Genomic DNA, 15046 nt, shown 5'->3' with positions numbered 1-15046 from the left:
GGAAGCTGACTCGAGAGCAGTGTTGCCTTTCATTTGATACTATCATTATTGACACATGCCTCAAGGAAGTACTTAGCAAATGTTCTCTCTGCGTGGTGTTTTAGGAAACGCATGTTACATCTTCAGCCGGTGTAGATAAGATATATTGTTAAAACACTCATCAGCCCAAGTTCCATCGTTATCTGGAAACCGGACCCAAGGCTCTCTAAAACTGCTCCTTGAGAGTGTTGTCATTAAGGTGATGATGGTTATTTTATCAAATCAATGAACTATGTATACTTATTACATGATGAAATTAATCATATAACAATTAACTCATTAGCAATCTTGGGGCACCACGGAAAAGTTTATTTAATGAGTTACCGTTTACCTAATTAACTCTAGAATATGTCGTTACCATACCAGTCATCCATTAATTATTATTATTACCTCATATCAGTCTCATTCTGAACGTCGTTGACTTCAAATCTGCGCAAACCCTAGTCTAAATGATGATTCAACTATACACAAATTGGCTTAATTATTTATTTACTAACTAACTAAATAATCACACAGAATTACACAAACACACACACAGGATAGATTCTCTGTTGTAACACTCAGACATTCCAGTCTCAACACTGCAAATGCAGAGAGAGAGAGAAAGTTTCCGATTGTTTGTTAAAGTCCCGGAAAGAACCGGCTCCACTGCCTCTCTTCCTCTCTGGTGGGAGAGAGGGGGGGGGGTCTCTTTCAGGAAGGAAAGTCATGACAAGAGCTACCCTCCTTTAGGTTTTTTTTCCAATCCCATTTGTATCTAACCTTATTAATCTTATGAACCAGATAATTATTAGAGTCATGTGAGCTAGATTAGGGTTGGAGTGAAAACATACCGGATGGTATCTCTCCAGGAACAGGGTTGAAGAGCCCTGGTATAGACCAATACAGATATTAAAGTCATGTTCTTGTCCGACTCGCTCTGTTGGAGAAACAATAGACATGTTACATTAGCGAGTCAGATATCGTTATCTAGTGAGACTCCTGCTCCCACTAAAAGACCAATGCAGACATTAGATAAGCAAGTGAGACAGACAGTCTGAACCTACTACTTTCCTGTTTCTTGTTTGCTCTGTAGAGAGAGAGAGACCAAAACAGTTGTAAACTTCCAAATACAATCCTGTCTATTTAGAGGCCAAGGCAGGCATCAGATTAGCTAGTGAGTAACAGGCATCTTACTACAACTACTGTATTAGTGCATTCAGAAAGTATTTACACCCCTTGACTTTTTCCAAATGTTGTTGCATTACAGCCTGAATTTAAAATGAATTAAATTGAGATGTTTGTCACCGGATTACACACAATACCCCATATTGCCAAAGATTAATTATGTTCGATTTTTTTTTTGTGTTTTATTTAAAAATTAAAATCTGAAAAGTATTCAATCAATTGTTATAGCCTAAATTAGGAGTAAAAATCTGCTTCAAACCTCTTGAGGATAAGGGAGACGCTAGCGTCTTAACTGGCAAATTGCCAGGGGAAATGCAGAGCGCCAGATTCAAAGAAAATGCTATAAAATTCAAACTTTCATTAAATCACAAGATACTCAATTAAAGCTACACTCGTTGTGAATCCAGTCAACATGTCAGATTTTTTAAATGCTTTTCGGCGAAAGCATAAGAAGCTATTATCTGATAGCCTGCAGCCATCCTCACCAGCAGTAAAAAAAAGCAGCTAGCGTATCAGGCGCTACACAAAACGCTGAAATAAAATATAAAATATGCATTACTTTTGACGAGCTTCTTTTGTTGGCACTCCAATATGTCCAAAAACATCACAATTGGTCCTTTTGTACTATTAATTCCGTCCATATATATCGAAAATGTCCATTTATAAAGCCTGTTTGATCCATAAAAAAAAACAGCTTAGAAAAATGCAACGTCACTACAAAATATTTCAAAAGTTGCCTATAAACTTTGCCAAAATATTTCAAACTACTTTTGTAATACAACTTTAGGTATTTTTAAACGTTAATAATCGATCAAATTGTAGACGGGGCAATCTGTATTCAATACAGGAACGAAAACAAACCAGCACTGCTGTTCACGTCTTGTGCAACTCACAAAAGGGTCCCCCGTTCCGAGTTGGCCTACTTCCTGCTAAAACAAAGGATTAACCTCAGCCATATTCCACTGGCGACATCGTGTGGAAGCGGTAGGAACTGAAAGTAGGTTGCTATTAAATTCCCAATGGCAAAGACAATATAGGGAAGAGAGATGGGGAAAAAAAAATATCTGAACAGTTAGTCCTCTGGGTTTTGCCTGCTACATAAGTTCTGTTATACTCACAGACATCATTCAAACAGTTTTAGAAACTTCAGAGTGTTTTCTATCCAAATCTATGAATAATATGCATATCTGATATTCTTGGCATGAGTAGCAGGAAGTTGAAATTGGGCACGCTATTTATCCAAAAGTGAAAACTCTGCCGCTAGCTTTAAGAGGTTTTAACAAGTCAAATAATAAGTTACCTTGTGTGCAATAATAATGTTTAACTTCTTATGGCTTGGAGGCAGTATTTCGACGTCTGGATGAGAAGCGTGTCCTGTTACTCAGGCCCACAAGCTAGGATATGCATTTATTTAGATGTGGATATAAAACACTCTAAAGTTTCAAAAACGGTTACAATCATGTCTGTGAGTATAACAGAACTGATACGGCAGACGAAAACCTGAGGAAAATCAATCCAGGAAGTGTAATTTTTTTTATGTGGGTAGTTTTCAATTGAATGCCTATTGAGTTTCTAATGTTTAGGACGCAGATTGCAGTTCCTATGGCTTCCACTAGATGTCAACAGTCTTTAGACATTGTTTAAGGCTTGTTTTCTGAAAAATGAAGAAGAACGAGACCTTTCTGTCAGTGGACTGAGGAGTGCTGGTTTCAACGCGTGACCGAGTGTGCACCCTTCGTTGTTTTTCCTTTCTATTGAATATGCTATTGTCCGGTTGAAATATTATCAATTATTTAGACAATTGACAACCTGAGGATTAACTATAAACATCGTTTTACATTTTTCAACAACTTTACCGGTACTATTATGATGTATTCGTCTGCATGTTTTGACTGCCTTTGAGCCAGTGGATTACTGAACACAACGCGCCAACAAAACAGATTTTTTGTGATCCGGATGTTGCCGAAGTGGGTTGCTAGAGGAACACCTGCGCCAGAGAGGTTAACCTCTTGCAACCGCTGTGTCAGATTTCAAAAAAACTTTACGGAAAAAGCACACAATGAAATAATCTGAGACAGCGCTAAGACACAAAAACAAGCCATACAGATATCCGCAATGTTGTGGAGTCAACAGAAGTCAGAAATAGGTGCACCTGTATAGCATTATAAATAGCATTATAAATATTCACTTACCTTTGATGATCTTCATCAGAATGCACTCCCAGGAATCCCAGTTCCACAACAAATGTTTGTTTTGTTCGATAAAGTCAAACGGTGTATAGAATCGATCTTTAGGATGTTTTTAACATAAATCTTCAATAATGTTCCAACTGGAGAATTCCTTTGTCTTTGGAAATGCAATGGAACACAGGTCGCTCTCACGTGGGCGCGCTTGATCAGCTCATGCTACAAACCTCAGATTTCCCACTTCCTGGTTGGATTTTTTCTCAGGTTTATGCCTGCCATATGAGTTCTGTTATACTCACAGACACCATTCAAACAGTTGTAGAAACTTCAGAGTGTTTTCTATCCAAATCTACTAATTATATGCATATTCTAGCTTTTAGGCCTGAGTAGCAGGCGGTTTACTCTGGGCACCTTTTATACAAGCTACTCAATACTGCCCCCTAGTCCCAAAGAAGTTAAACAGCATGATCATTATACAGGTGCACCTTGTGCTGGGGACAATAAAAGGCCACTCTAAAATTTGTAGTTTTGTCACACAACACAATACCACAGATGTCTCAAGTTTTGAGGGAGTGTGCAATTGGCATGCTGACTGCAGGGATGTCCACCAGAGCTGTATGCCACAGAACTGAATGCTCATTTCTCTACCATAAACCTCCTCCAACATCATTTTAGAGAATTTGGAGGTACGACCAACCGGCCTCACAACTGCAGACCACATGTAACCACATCAGCCCAGGACCTCTACATCTGCCTTCATCACCTGCGGGATAGTCTGAGACCAGCCAGCAGGACAGGTGATAAAACTGAGGAGTATTTCTGTCTGTAATAAAGCCCTTTTTGTGGGATTAAACTCATTCTGATTGGCTAGGCCTGGCTCCCCAGTGCCCATATGCCATCCTAGGCCCACCCATGGCTGCACCCCTACCCAGTCATGTGAAATTCATAGATTAGGGCCTAACGAATTCATTTATTTGACTGATTTCCTTATTTGAGCAGTAACTCAGTAAAATCTTTGAAATTGTTGCATGTTGCGTTTATATTTTAGTTCAGTATAATTGGAGATTATTTAGCAACTATTGTTAGGTGCTAGTTAAGCCGGTTGAAGAAACCCTCAACGTTGTGAATTTCAAGTGAGTCTAATGTTCACAATGCCATGGATTGGGAATTTGGTGGTTAAAGATTAGCAGTTAATAGGATCAAGGTTGATGAGGTGGTTGTCCCATCGCATCAGGTTAACTACATGTCTCAGACTCTCTTAAATTATTTAGATTGGACTCCGTTAGTTACAAAACTAGACAGGAATCCACAGAATGGTGGAGTGACATTTTATCGTATTATAAAAGTCACATAGCTGATGTTTTCTCGGACAAAATGCCATTGTGAAAGATCATCAATTTTAGTGATAGGGGGCAGTATTTAGAATTTTGGATGACTGAGGTGTCCAAAGTAAAAGTAAACTGCCTGTTACTCAGGCCCAGAAGCTAGGATATGCATATGCATGGTAGTATTGGATAGAAAACACTCTAAAATGATGTCTGTATAACACATAGCATAACACATTTGGCAGGCGAAAACGCGAGGACCAATTTTTTTTCTGTTGACCTGCCAGCCAATTCCAAGCTTAAACTATTGAAACCAAAGACTTCCGCCTCCCAAATTGCAGTTCCTATGACTTCCACTAGATGTTAAAAAAATGTATACATGGTTTCAAGCTTGAATTCTGAAAAACCAATGAGGAATAGTTGTTTATCCTCAGGAAGTTCCATGGCAAAACTCATCTTATTGTGCACGTGTCCGAGGGAGCGCGCTGCGTTCGATTCCTTTCCTATTGAAAATAGTTTGCTCCGTATGAAATATTATTGTTTATTTAGATATTAGAGTACCTAATAATGAATTAGAAACATTGTTTGATTTGTTTGGATAAAATTTTCTGGTAACTTTTGGAACTCCTATGTCTGCATTCTGAACGGGTGGATTACTGAACTCAATGATGCCTACTAAACGGACTATTTGGGATATAAAGAAGGAATTTATCGAACAAAACGACCATTCATTGTGTTCCTGGGACTCTTGTGATTGCGAGGAAGATCTTCAAAGGTAAGTCACTTATTTTATTGCTATTTGGGATTTTGTGACGCCTGTGCTTGTTTGGATAATGTGCTGTTGTGGGGCTCTGACCTCAGATAATTGAATGCTGTGCTTTTGCCGTAAAGCCTTTTTGAAATCTGACGATGCGGTTAGATTGCCAAGATTCTGTGCTAAAGAATCATGTATGACACTTGTATTATCATGAAGATTTAATATTACGTTTTCTGTATTTTGAATTAGCGCTCTGCAATTTCACCGGATGTTGTCGAGGTGGGTCGCTAGCGGGACCCCTGCGCCAGAAAGGTTAAATGGTAAACATTTTTTTTGTGTTTGAGCTAGGTGATGGGTTAAACTGCCGATTCTTTGAATAATTTTTGCAACTGTATTTTTTTCTATTATCTCATTTATTTTTTCATCAGACAGAACAATGTCAAAGGCAAAGACACAACAATGTACCCATACCCTAAACTGAGAACAATAGACCTATTGATGATCTTTCTTCCAGTTCTTGAATTCAGTTAAAATGCATGACATGAATTGACTAAATGGAGTTGAATGAAGTTGCACCCAGCCCTGGATATTGTAACTCATATTGTGAACTACAAATATGCTAATGAGTCAAGAGCCAAAGAACCCTTTTTATATCCAATATCCATCCCCTAAATTAAAAAGATACAAAATCTAAAAAGATAGAAACTAAAAGATAGATTTGTGTTATAACCGTTGTGTTTGAAATTACAAGCTTCATTGTGATTACAGATGTAGGATCTTAATTTGATCACCCTGTTGCAGGAGAACTTTCCTGCAATGCAGGATATTAAAAACGTGTAGCGTATTTGAGGTTTAAAAAAGGCTTCTGAAGTTTGTAACTTCCATTTTCAAAATTCAGACTTGATTTCCCTTTATGAAAAATATATCAACATCTACAAAAATGTTGACTACTTATAACCCACATTTCCTGTTGCTGCAGGATAATTTTCCTGCTGTAGCAAACTACCTCAGTTGCGGATCCTATAGCTGTACTATAGTTCTCAACATACCACATCCAGCTCTGCTTCCTTGTGCAGTGCCTATTGGACCAATGGCCAACAGAGGATAATGTCACTTTCAGCAATTGGGAAATGCTAAATCGTTATAAGGATTTTACTCCTTTTGAGTAAAAAGATAGTAATCCCTTTAAGCAACATGTGGGCCAGGGATTACCAACCTGCTGTCAATCTTTGTTTAGTGTTAATTACACATATCCTCCTCAATATTGAGGAGGTTAAGAAATGTTTCCAATCATTTGCACCTCAATGACAGGCCTGGGCTCCACTCGGGTCTGTATGGTTAACCTCTCACATAATAAGGTTGTGTACTGTATAGGCCTAAAATGTAACAATGTAACTAGATGTGAACTATGACATTTAAAATGGTTACTTAATGGAGCATAAGCCATGGTATCTTTGTTTGCTTACAGATAATAGGATGCAACAGGCTTATAGGCCAACTCAACTCATTCAACACATTCAACCCAACTTGAAGTAGGTCCAATTATCGAGACTGGATTAGGCCTTAAATGGAGAACAGCTATGCCTATAGTTGTTTATAGCTGTTACTAGTCACATACTATAATAACTTGTGTTTTCATTGCTTTGTTTTAACTCATTTTGTAAAATAATTACTGAATGTTTGTAGACTGTAAAGTCAAAGAAAATTATGGGGACCGTTTTTTTTTTTTGCTCATTATTTATTTATTTCACAGAACAAGTGGGTATAGTTAAGATAAATCTAAAAAATGAATACATTTAATGACAACTAAAGAGTTTTGAATTAAATATTTAATCATGAATATGTAAACTACCTCTCTGAGAAAGTTTGTAAGCTGCCAAAAGGCCTATCAATAACTATTTAACAATTTTATATGTACAGTTGAAGTCGGAGGTTTACATACACCTTAGCCAAATACATTTAAACTTAGTTTTTCAAAATCCCTAACATTTAATCCTAGTATAAATATCCTCTTAGGTCAGTTTTGATCACCACTTCATTTAAGAATGTGAAATGTCAGAATAATAATAGAGAGAATTATTTATTTCAGCTTTTCTTTCTTTCATCACATTCCCAGTGGGTCAGAAGTTTACATACACTCAATTAGTATTTGGTAGCATTGCCTTTAAATTGTTTAACTTGGGTCAATGTTTCGTGTAGCCTTCCACAAGCTTCCCACAGTAATTTGGGTGAATTTTGGCCCATTCCTCCTGACAGAGCTGGTCAGGTTTGTTGGCCTCCTTGCTCGCCCAAGCTTTTTCAGTTCTGCCCACAAATGTTCTATAGGATTGAGGCCAGGGCTTTGTGATGTTCACTCCAACCTTGACTTTGTTGTCCTTAAGCCATTTTGCCACAACTTTGGAAGTATGCTTGGGGTCAATGTCCATTTGAAGACCCAATTGAGACCAAACTTGAATTTCCTGACTGATGTCTTGAGATGCTGCTTCAATATATTCACATACATTTCCCCTCTCATGAAGCCATCTATTTTGTGAAGTGCACCAATCCCTCCTGCAGCAAAGCACCCCCACAACTTGATGCTGCCACCCCCGTGCTTCACTGTTGGGATGGTGTTCATCGGCTTGCAAGCCTCCCCCTTTTTCCCCCAAACATAACAATGGTCATTATGGCCAAACAGTTATTTTATGTTTCATCAGACCAGAGGACATTTCTCCAAAAAGTCTCATCTTTATCCCCATGTCTGGCTTTTCTATGGCGGTTTTTGAGCAGTGGCTTCTTCTTTGCTGAACGGCCTTTCTGGTTATGTTGATATAGGACTCATTTTACTGTGGATATAGATACTTTGGTACCTGTTTCCTCCAGCATCTTCACAAGGTCCTTTGCTGATGTTCTGGGATTGATTTGCACTTTTCACACCAAAGTACGTCCATCTCTATGAGACAGAACGTATCTGCTACCTGAGCGGTATAATGACTGCATGGTCCCATGGTGTTTATACTTGCATACTATTGTTTGTACAGATGAACGTGGCACCTTTAGGTGTTTGGAAATTGATCCCAAGGGTGAACCAGACTTGTGGATGTCTACAACTTTTTTCCTGAGGTCTTGGCTGATTTTATTTGGATTTTCTCATGATGTCAAGCAAGGAGGCACTGAATTTGAAGGTAGGCCTTGAAATACATCCACAGGTACACCTCCAATTGACTCAAATGATGTCAATTGGCCTATCAGAAGCTTCTAAATCCATTACATCATTAGATGGAATTTTCCAAGCTGTTTTAATTAAGGCAGAGTCTATTTAGTGTATGTAAACTTCTGGAATTGTGATACTGTGATTTATAATTATGATTGTGTTCTGACACCTTAAACCATACTCTTCTACCCCTCCAGCTAATTTTACAGGCCACCATAAGCATGTTGCATCCCAAATGACACCCTATCGCCTACATGGAGGGAATAGGGATTTGCCACTTGGGATATAGCACATGACATCTGGAGATGGAGGGAAAGATGGTTTTAAGATTTATGTAAGGGGGTTTATAAACCAACACTAACTGACTGACAAGCACAGCAGAATACTTGTCTTGGGGAGGAGTTAGAGTAGTCTAGCTCTGCATTGCTGCATTGGTTCAATGAGGACAATGTAGTTACCCCCAAACCGCAGGGCTGGGTCAAATCGAACGTGACATTCTTCTTTTGACGTGTCTAGTGGAGAGGTGGGAACTGTCACATGGACTGAGGGACATGGGGGTCTTACCGGGGGGACTACTTTATAAACCCCAGAAGATACAGCCTCCTCTATATGACAAGACCTCTCGTAGAGTGTCAGCTAGGTGGCCTCTATACTCAGTAGCGATGCCTTACACAGATTTGATAGTCAACAGTCTGTTTCATTCTATTTCAACGTTTTGTTATGTATTCTTAAATACAACTTTCTCGGGAGTTTAAATGTATTTTTCAGTGTCATTTCAATTTAGTTTGAGAATATTTTATACATCAAATGTGGCTTCTTGGTTCAACTCCCGAAGTCATGGAAGAGCGCCTGTCACCTTCTGCACGTTTTGTCCGAAGCCCCTGGAATAACCATAATCAAGCCGCAACGAGGGTTCACAGTATTGAAGCAATATTGGGATTTAAAGACGAAAATATGTTTCATCAATCTGTGTCCTACAATGAGTCAGGAAAACCTGCTGAGCCGAGAGGAAATGGAATTATGTCATCCCCGAAGAAAGAACTCAACCCAAAATGTTTTGACAGTAAGTAACATTGACAATATTTTTTTTATTGATTCAACATGTATTCAAAATGTAATCTTTCATACCAGTAGGCTATTTATAGTTATTTATTCCATGTTTAGGCCTACATATGTGTGCCAGTAACCATTCGAATTAGAGTAAAAGGTTGGCAAATATAGCTCAGAAGTTCATAAATTGATCCAGCCTACAATGTATTTTTCAGGTGTCTGCTGCAGCAGTTCGGGGGCCTCTGTCAGTTCTGACTTACCTAAAGGGGAGGATAAATTGCACGTTGATGAGAACCCAAAGAAGAAACACCGGCGTAATAGGACCACGTTCACCACCTTTCAGCTGCACGAGCTGGAGAGAGCGTTCGAAAAGTCGCACTATCCTGACGTCTACAGCAGAGAGGAGATCGCGCTCAAAGTTCATCTTCCCGAGGTCCGAGTACAGGTACATTATGAGCAAGCAACTGAGTCCGTTGTTGAAGCTGTGTATGAAGCTCGACTCGAGGTCTACCAATTAATGTTTCGAGCATGGGCTCAACATAAGTTCTTGTCTTATCCTATTTGTGACACATTTAACAAAAGTTGTGTGTCTGAGTCTTAATCAATAAAGTTTAAATAAAATGTGGTTCGTGAAATAATCATCGTCTTTAGTTGAATATTAATCTTTTTAATTTACAACCTTAGGCTAATGTCAGGACCACTAAAATATGTTATTGCAATTTATATTAGGCCTAACTTCTTCACTATTAAGTAAATTGTCACATACGGTATTTGATGATAATAGCCCTTTTTTTACATAAATGTTGACACTATAAGTCAATGCTGAGTCCAAGGTCTCTTTTCTAGATGAGCCATGTATAGCACTACACACCAAAATACAATATACACAATCAAATACACGGTATTATACACAACAATACACCAAAAGCAAAACACAATCATATTGAAACAGATACATTCTTCTGTAAAAAGGTCCCTTAATCTTTTGAAATGCTCCAGAGACACCAATTCCTCCATTTTGAAGTGTACTGTCTATCATTCCACACATAAGATGCAAGGCAATGAAAGGCTGCTTCTCCTAACTCTCTCCGAATGAGTTTCCAGAGTTAACCAACCATATGAATGGGTTTGATGACTTGGCATTTTAAATCTTAACAGTGATGTTAGTTAAGTTGAGGGTTTGTGGAGCAGGGCTGTATATAATAATTGTTACCTATAAGTTTCAAGCCTTTGAAACCGTTTCAAGCCTTTGAAATGATCATCAATAAGATTCTATATTCAAACTATTAATTGAATCTACTAAGCCATTAATGATGTTAAGTAAATAATAATGTATTTTATCTGCAAGATCTCATTGAGTTCAAGACCTGTCTATATACTTACATTATATAGATATTATTTAGATAATTAAAGTTATTCCAATGATGTATCATTATGTTTAAGACATTTCATTTATAACAGTATCATAGTTGATCATGTATTACACAAAGGTTGACAGTTATCATTCATATATTCAAATAGTAGATATCTTCCCATTAAAGATATTACATATTTTCAAATAGCCTGCCAAAGCAAAGTTTTACAATAGACTGTTGTTGTGCTAATATCTGGAGAGATAGGCAATTGAGTTTCTTTGACACAGCAAAGTTTTATTAAGTTGACAAACAGTACATTTTGGCAAAGAGGTTGAACTAAGTAGAGACGTTTTCTGATTAAGTTTCTTTCATCTGCCTTTCAGCAGTGTTATCATTGTTAGGGTTAAATCATGTGCAGATGTAGGAACTTCATTCCATCACCATGTTGCAGGAGAACTTTCCTGCTCTGCAGGAAGTGTAAAACTTGTAATGTATATTTGAAGTTTAAAAAGCCTTCTGAACTCTGTAATTTCCACTTTGAAATTTCAGACTTAATTTTCCCTTAAGAAAAATGTATCAACCCTACATAAATGACAGTTATATTATAATCCATATAATAATTCATTCTTCCTGTTGCTACAGGATACATTTCCTGCTGTAGCAAACTGGCTCAAATTAAGATCCTACATCTGTATGGTATTTCAATATTTTACTGATATGATCAAAGTGCCCCTGAATCTTGTTTCTGTGTATAATCGCCCCAGTTCTCATAATGTTGAATTGCAGAATGTCTTAAAAGAACGTTGTGATGATTCCATCCCAGGTGTGGTTCCAGAACCGTCGGGCCAAGTGGCGTCGCCAGGAGAAGCTGGAGGGGAGCTCCATCAAGCTCCAGGACACTTCCTCCTTCCTGTCCTTCAGCCGCTCCTCCTCCCAGTCTCTGGGCTCCGGGCTACAGCTGGAGCCATGGCTCAGCACTCCCACCACCACTGCCACCCCTCTGCAGTCCCTTTCCGGCTTCATCACCAGCCCATCTCAGGGCCTCCAAAGAACCTCCAGCTACACTCCTCCACCCTTTCTCAACTCCCCCAGTTTTGGGCATATTGGTTCTCTGTGTCCTCCTCCGCCGCCCCCGTACCAGTGCTCAGCGTCTGGGTACGTGGACAAGTTAACTATGGAGGAGTTGGATCCTCGTAATTCTAGTATTGTGTCTCTGAGGATGAAGGCTAAGGAGCATATTCAGTCTATTGGGAAACATGGTGAGGATGGATGCTGGCTTGCATCCCTCTGAGGCAATGCAAAGATCTGGTTTTAGGTTCTGACTTAGGAAATGTACACTTTTCCTACTTACCTTGTGCAGGTGTGTAAAGGTATCCAAATAAGCTGCGTCGGTTCGGTTGACTAGGTGAAGGGAACATCTGTGCTTGCATACTCCCTTAAAGGGACACTTTGGGATTTTGGCAATGAAGCCTTTTAACTACTTCCCCAGAATCAGATGAACTCATGGATACCATTTGTATGTCTCTGCACCCTGTTTGAAGGAAGTTAGAGGTAGTCTATGGTATCTACTAGCATGCTAGCAGTATTACTGTTTGTTCCTCTTGAGACGCCATATCCAGTACACTTCATCAAAATAGTCAAAATTAAGATTATGATAGCTCAAGAAATCTTTAATTCATTTTGACATTTTTGCCAGGGAGGTTTTAGTCGCAAAATTTGACATCTAACTAAGATTTTGTATTTTTCAAGTGAAAAACTTTGCATGAAGACTAGTCATCTGTTGTTGAATGCCAACAAACACTTAATTGAAGAATCCCTAATGTTGACCAATCACCAACGAAAGGCATACTTCGGCTTGCCTCAAGAAAAAGTGTGCTCGAACAGGCTGGGAAAAAAACTGACGAACACAGCCAAACACCAAAACAAACAAAAACCTCACAAAATGTTGTCATAATATATGCAGTAACTGTTTAGAACCGGGAAGTATAAGATAATCTTAACAGGCTTTGCAGATGAGGTTACCTTGCGTGCGTTGAATAAATTTAATTCAACCGCTGAAAACCCTCCCACTTGCTGGCCAACAGATTTTCTAGTGAAATTTGTATTCAATAGCCATCCCTTTAAATTTGGTGTACCTTTAATTAGAATTTTCTCAACAGACTCACTAGAACATATAGATGGGTTGGTTGTTTAGCAACAAAACCGACCCATGCACAACTATGGGGTAAAACAGACGGGGTTGGCTTAGATTGTTGACAACATGTAAACTATATTTAATCTCCAATGTTTATTGAAAACATGAATAAAATTGCACAATACATTTTTTGACATGTTAGCATAGCATAGCATAAACGTGACAGTCAAACACCTCATAACAACACATGGTTTTGGGAAGTTCTCAGCTAACATGTCTATGTTTCAGAATGTTAGGGACCAATGAAAAAAAGCCTTGTAAATACATGCATGTTTCTTTCCTTTTCAGCACCAATTGGTAGATAAAAAAATACTCTGATCTTGTATATTATTTAGGGTTAGGAAAGTACTTATACATTTTTTTTAACCTACCAACTAGGTAGGTTCTGCTCTACTATCAGTGCACACAGGTTTCCATAGGCTACAGTCTCCGCTTGGATCTCCAAATTTAACTCCTGCAAATGATGAAGCCATAGGCCTAAAATTAAAATTCTGAATAATGATACAGCTATTTCTACTTCACTTGTGGAAAAGAGGCTGAAATACCTGTCATGTTGACATGCTTTTCAGTTTGCTGAAATATGACTGGTTTCACATTTTCACAACGATCATAAAATAAAACAGATCTAAAACAACTGTCATTTATATTTACAATCCTCTTGTCCTAACTAATGACTAATTTACCTAGGTCTTATTAATAGCTCTTATCAATTTATAAATTACAGTGCATAGAGATTTGGTGTTATTTCTACATATAATTATCATTTTTTTAAAGTGGTGGAATTATGAGCAAATTAAGTCAAGGTCTGACTACGGAATATCTGTAGACACACCTCTGTCTCACCTCCTTTGCTGTGAATAGCATTGAATGGGTTGTGAATAGCATGATATTCTCATCCACAAGGTCAAGGTCAGAATTAAAGAGAAAAGTGTAGAAAAAGGGGAATTATGTTCCATTTCTTAAGTTAATTAACACTCTTAATTCGGGTCAGAATTCCCCCTCTTACTGAATGAAGGATGCCATTGAAGAGAAAGTGGAAATGTTCAAATGTAAAATTGCCTGCAACCTGGTTTCTATGTTGACATTTGCATCCCTATTTTAACAATTATCTTCTGTTATGTATATGTACTTCTGCTAAGACAATCACATCCCAGGATTAATCTATGTATTTATCATTGTTTCCAAGCCCTTGTCTAGATAACTTTCTTTCAGTGTTCTTCCAGTTTGTACACTTTACAAATGTTCATGACCGATTGTCCATTTGTTGTTTATCTCCATACATTAATGATTTTATGGAAATAAAACTGCATAGTTACATCAACACTTATCCCTTATTTCATTAATTGTCATATGTCCTTTGATATATGCATGTATTGTGTTGTTGCATACACGTTATGTGTCATAGCTTCACCATGCACAATGGGCATTTCTTATTCATTTGGAGGACTCTTCATAATCAGTTTTCAGTCAACATTTGGTTTGGAGAGAAAAAAGAAAGACATATATATTTCTTACAATAGAATATTCTTTTTTGAAGACGATTGCTTTTGCAGAATGCTTTCAACTTTTTAGAAAACAAGTGGTTTTATATTCACACTTATTGCTAATTTAATTTAAATCTCAAATCACAGAGCAGAGCGGAACAAGTGAACATGGTGTCCGGTTCCCTCTAGTGGACATTAGTGTTATGAAAAAGGAGAAACGTATTGTTCAACATTTTGAGCTCCAGCTTTATGTTGTTCAGAAAGCTGTCTACTACACCTTTCTTCCAATTAAACAA

General features: G+C 38.0%; 1 protein-coding gene across 1 annotated transcript; it reads left to right on the top strand.

Moving 5' to 3' along the window:
• Window positions 1–9455: 9455 nt before the first annotated feature.
• LOC112219774 (retinal homeobox protein Rx3-like) lies at window positions 9456–14536 on the top strand. The gene is made up of 3 exons (XM_024381288.2): window positions 9456–9730; window positions 9933–10162; window positions 11896–14536. Exons 1-3 carry the CDS (start codon window positions 9475–9477, stop codon window positions 12361–12363), a joined length of 954 nt encoding a protein of 317 aa, XP_024237056.2. The 5' UTR covers window positions 9456–9474; the 3' UTR covers window positions 12364–14536.
• The last annotated feature ends 510 nt before the right edge of the window (window positions 14537–15046 follow it).

The sequence above is a fragment of the Oncorhynchus tshawytscha genome, linkage group LG20 (genome assembly GCF_018296145.1).
Source record: "Oncorhynchus tshawytscha isolate Ot180627B linkage group LG20, Otsh_v2.0, whole genome shotgun sequence".
Classification (NCBI taxonomy): Eukaryota; Metazoa; Chordata; class Actinopteri; order Salmoniformes; family Salmonidae; genus Oncorhynchus; species Oncorhynchus tshawytscha.
Note: the sequence above shows the minus strand (reverse complement) of the source record. Positions and strands in the feature narration are given on the sequence as shown.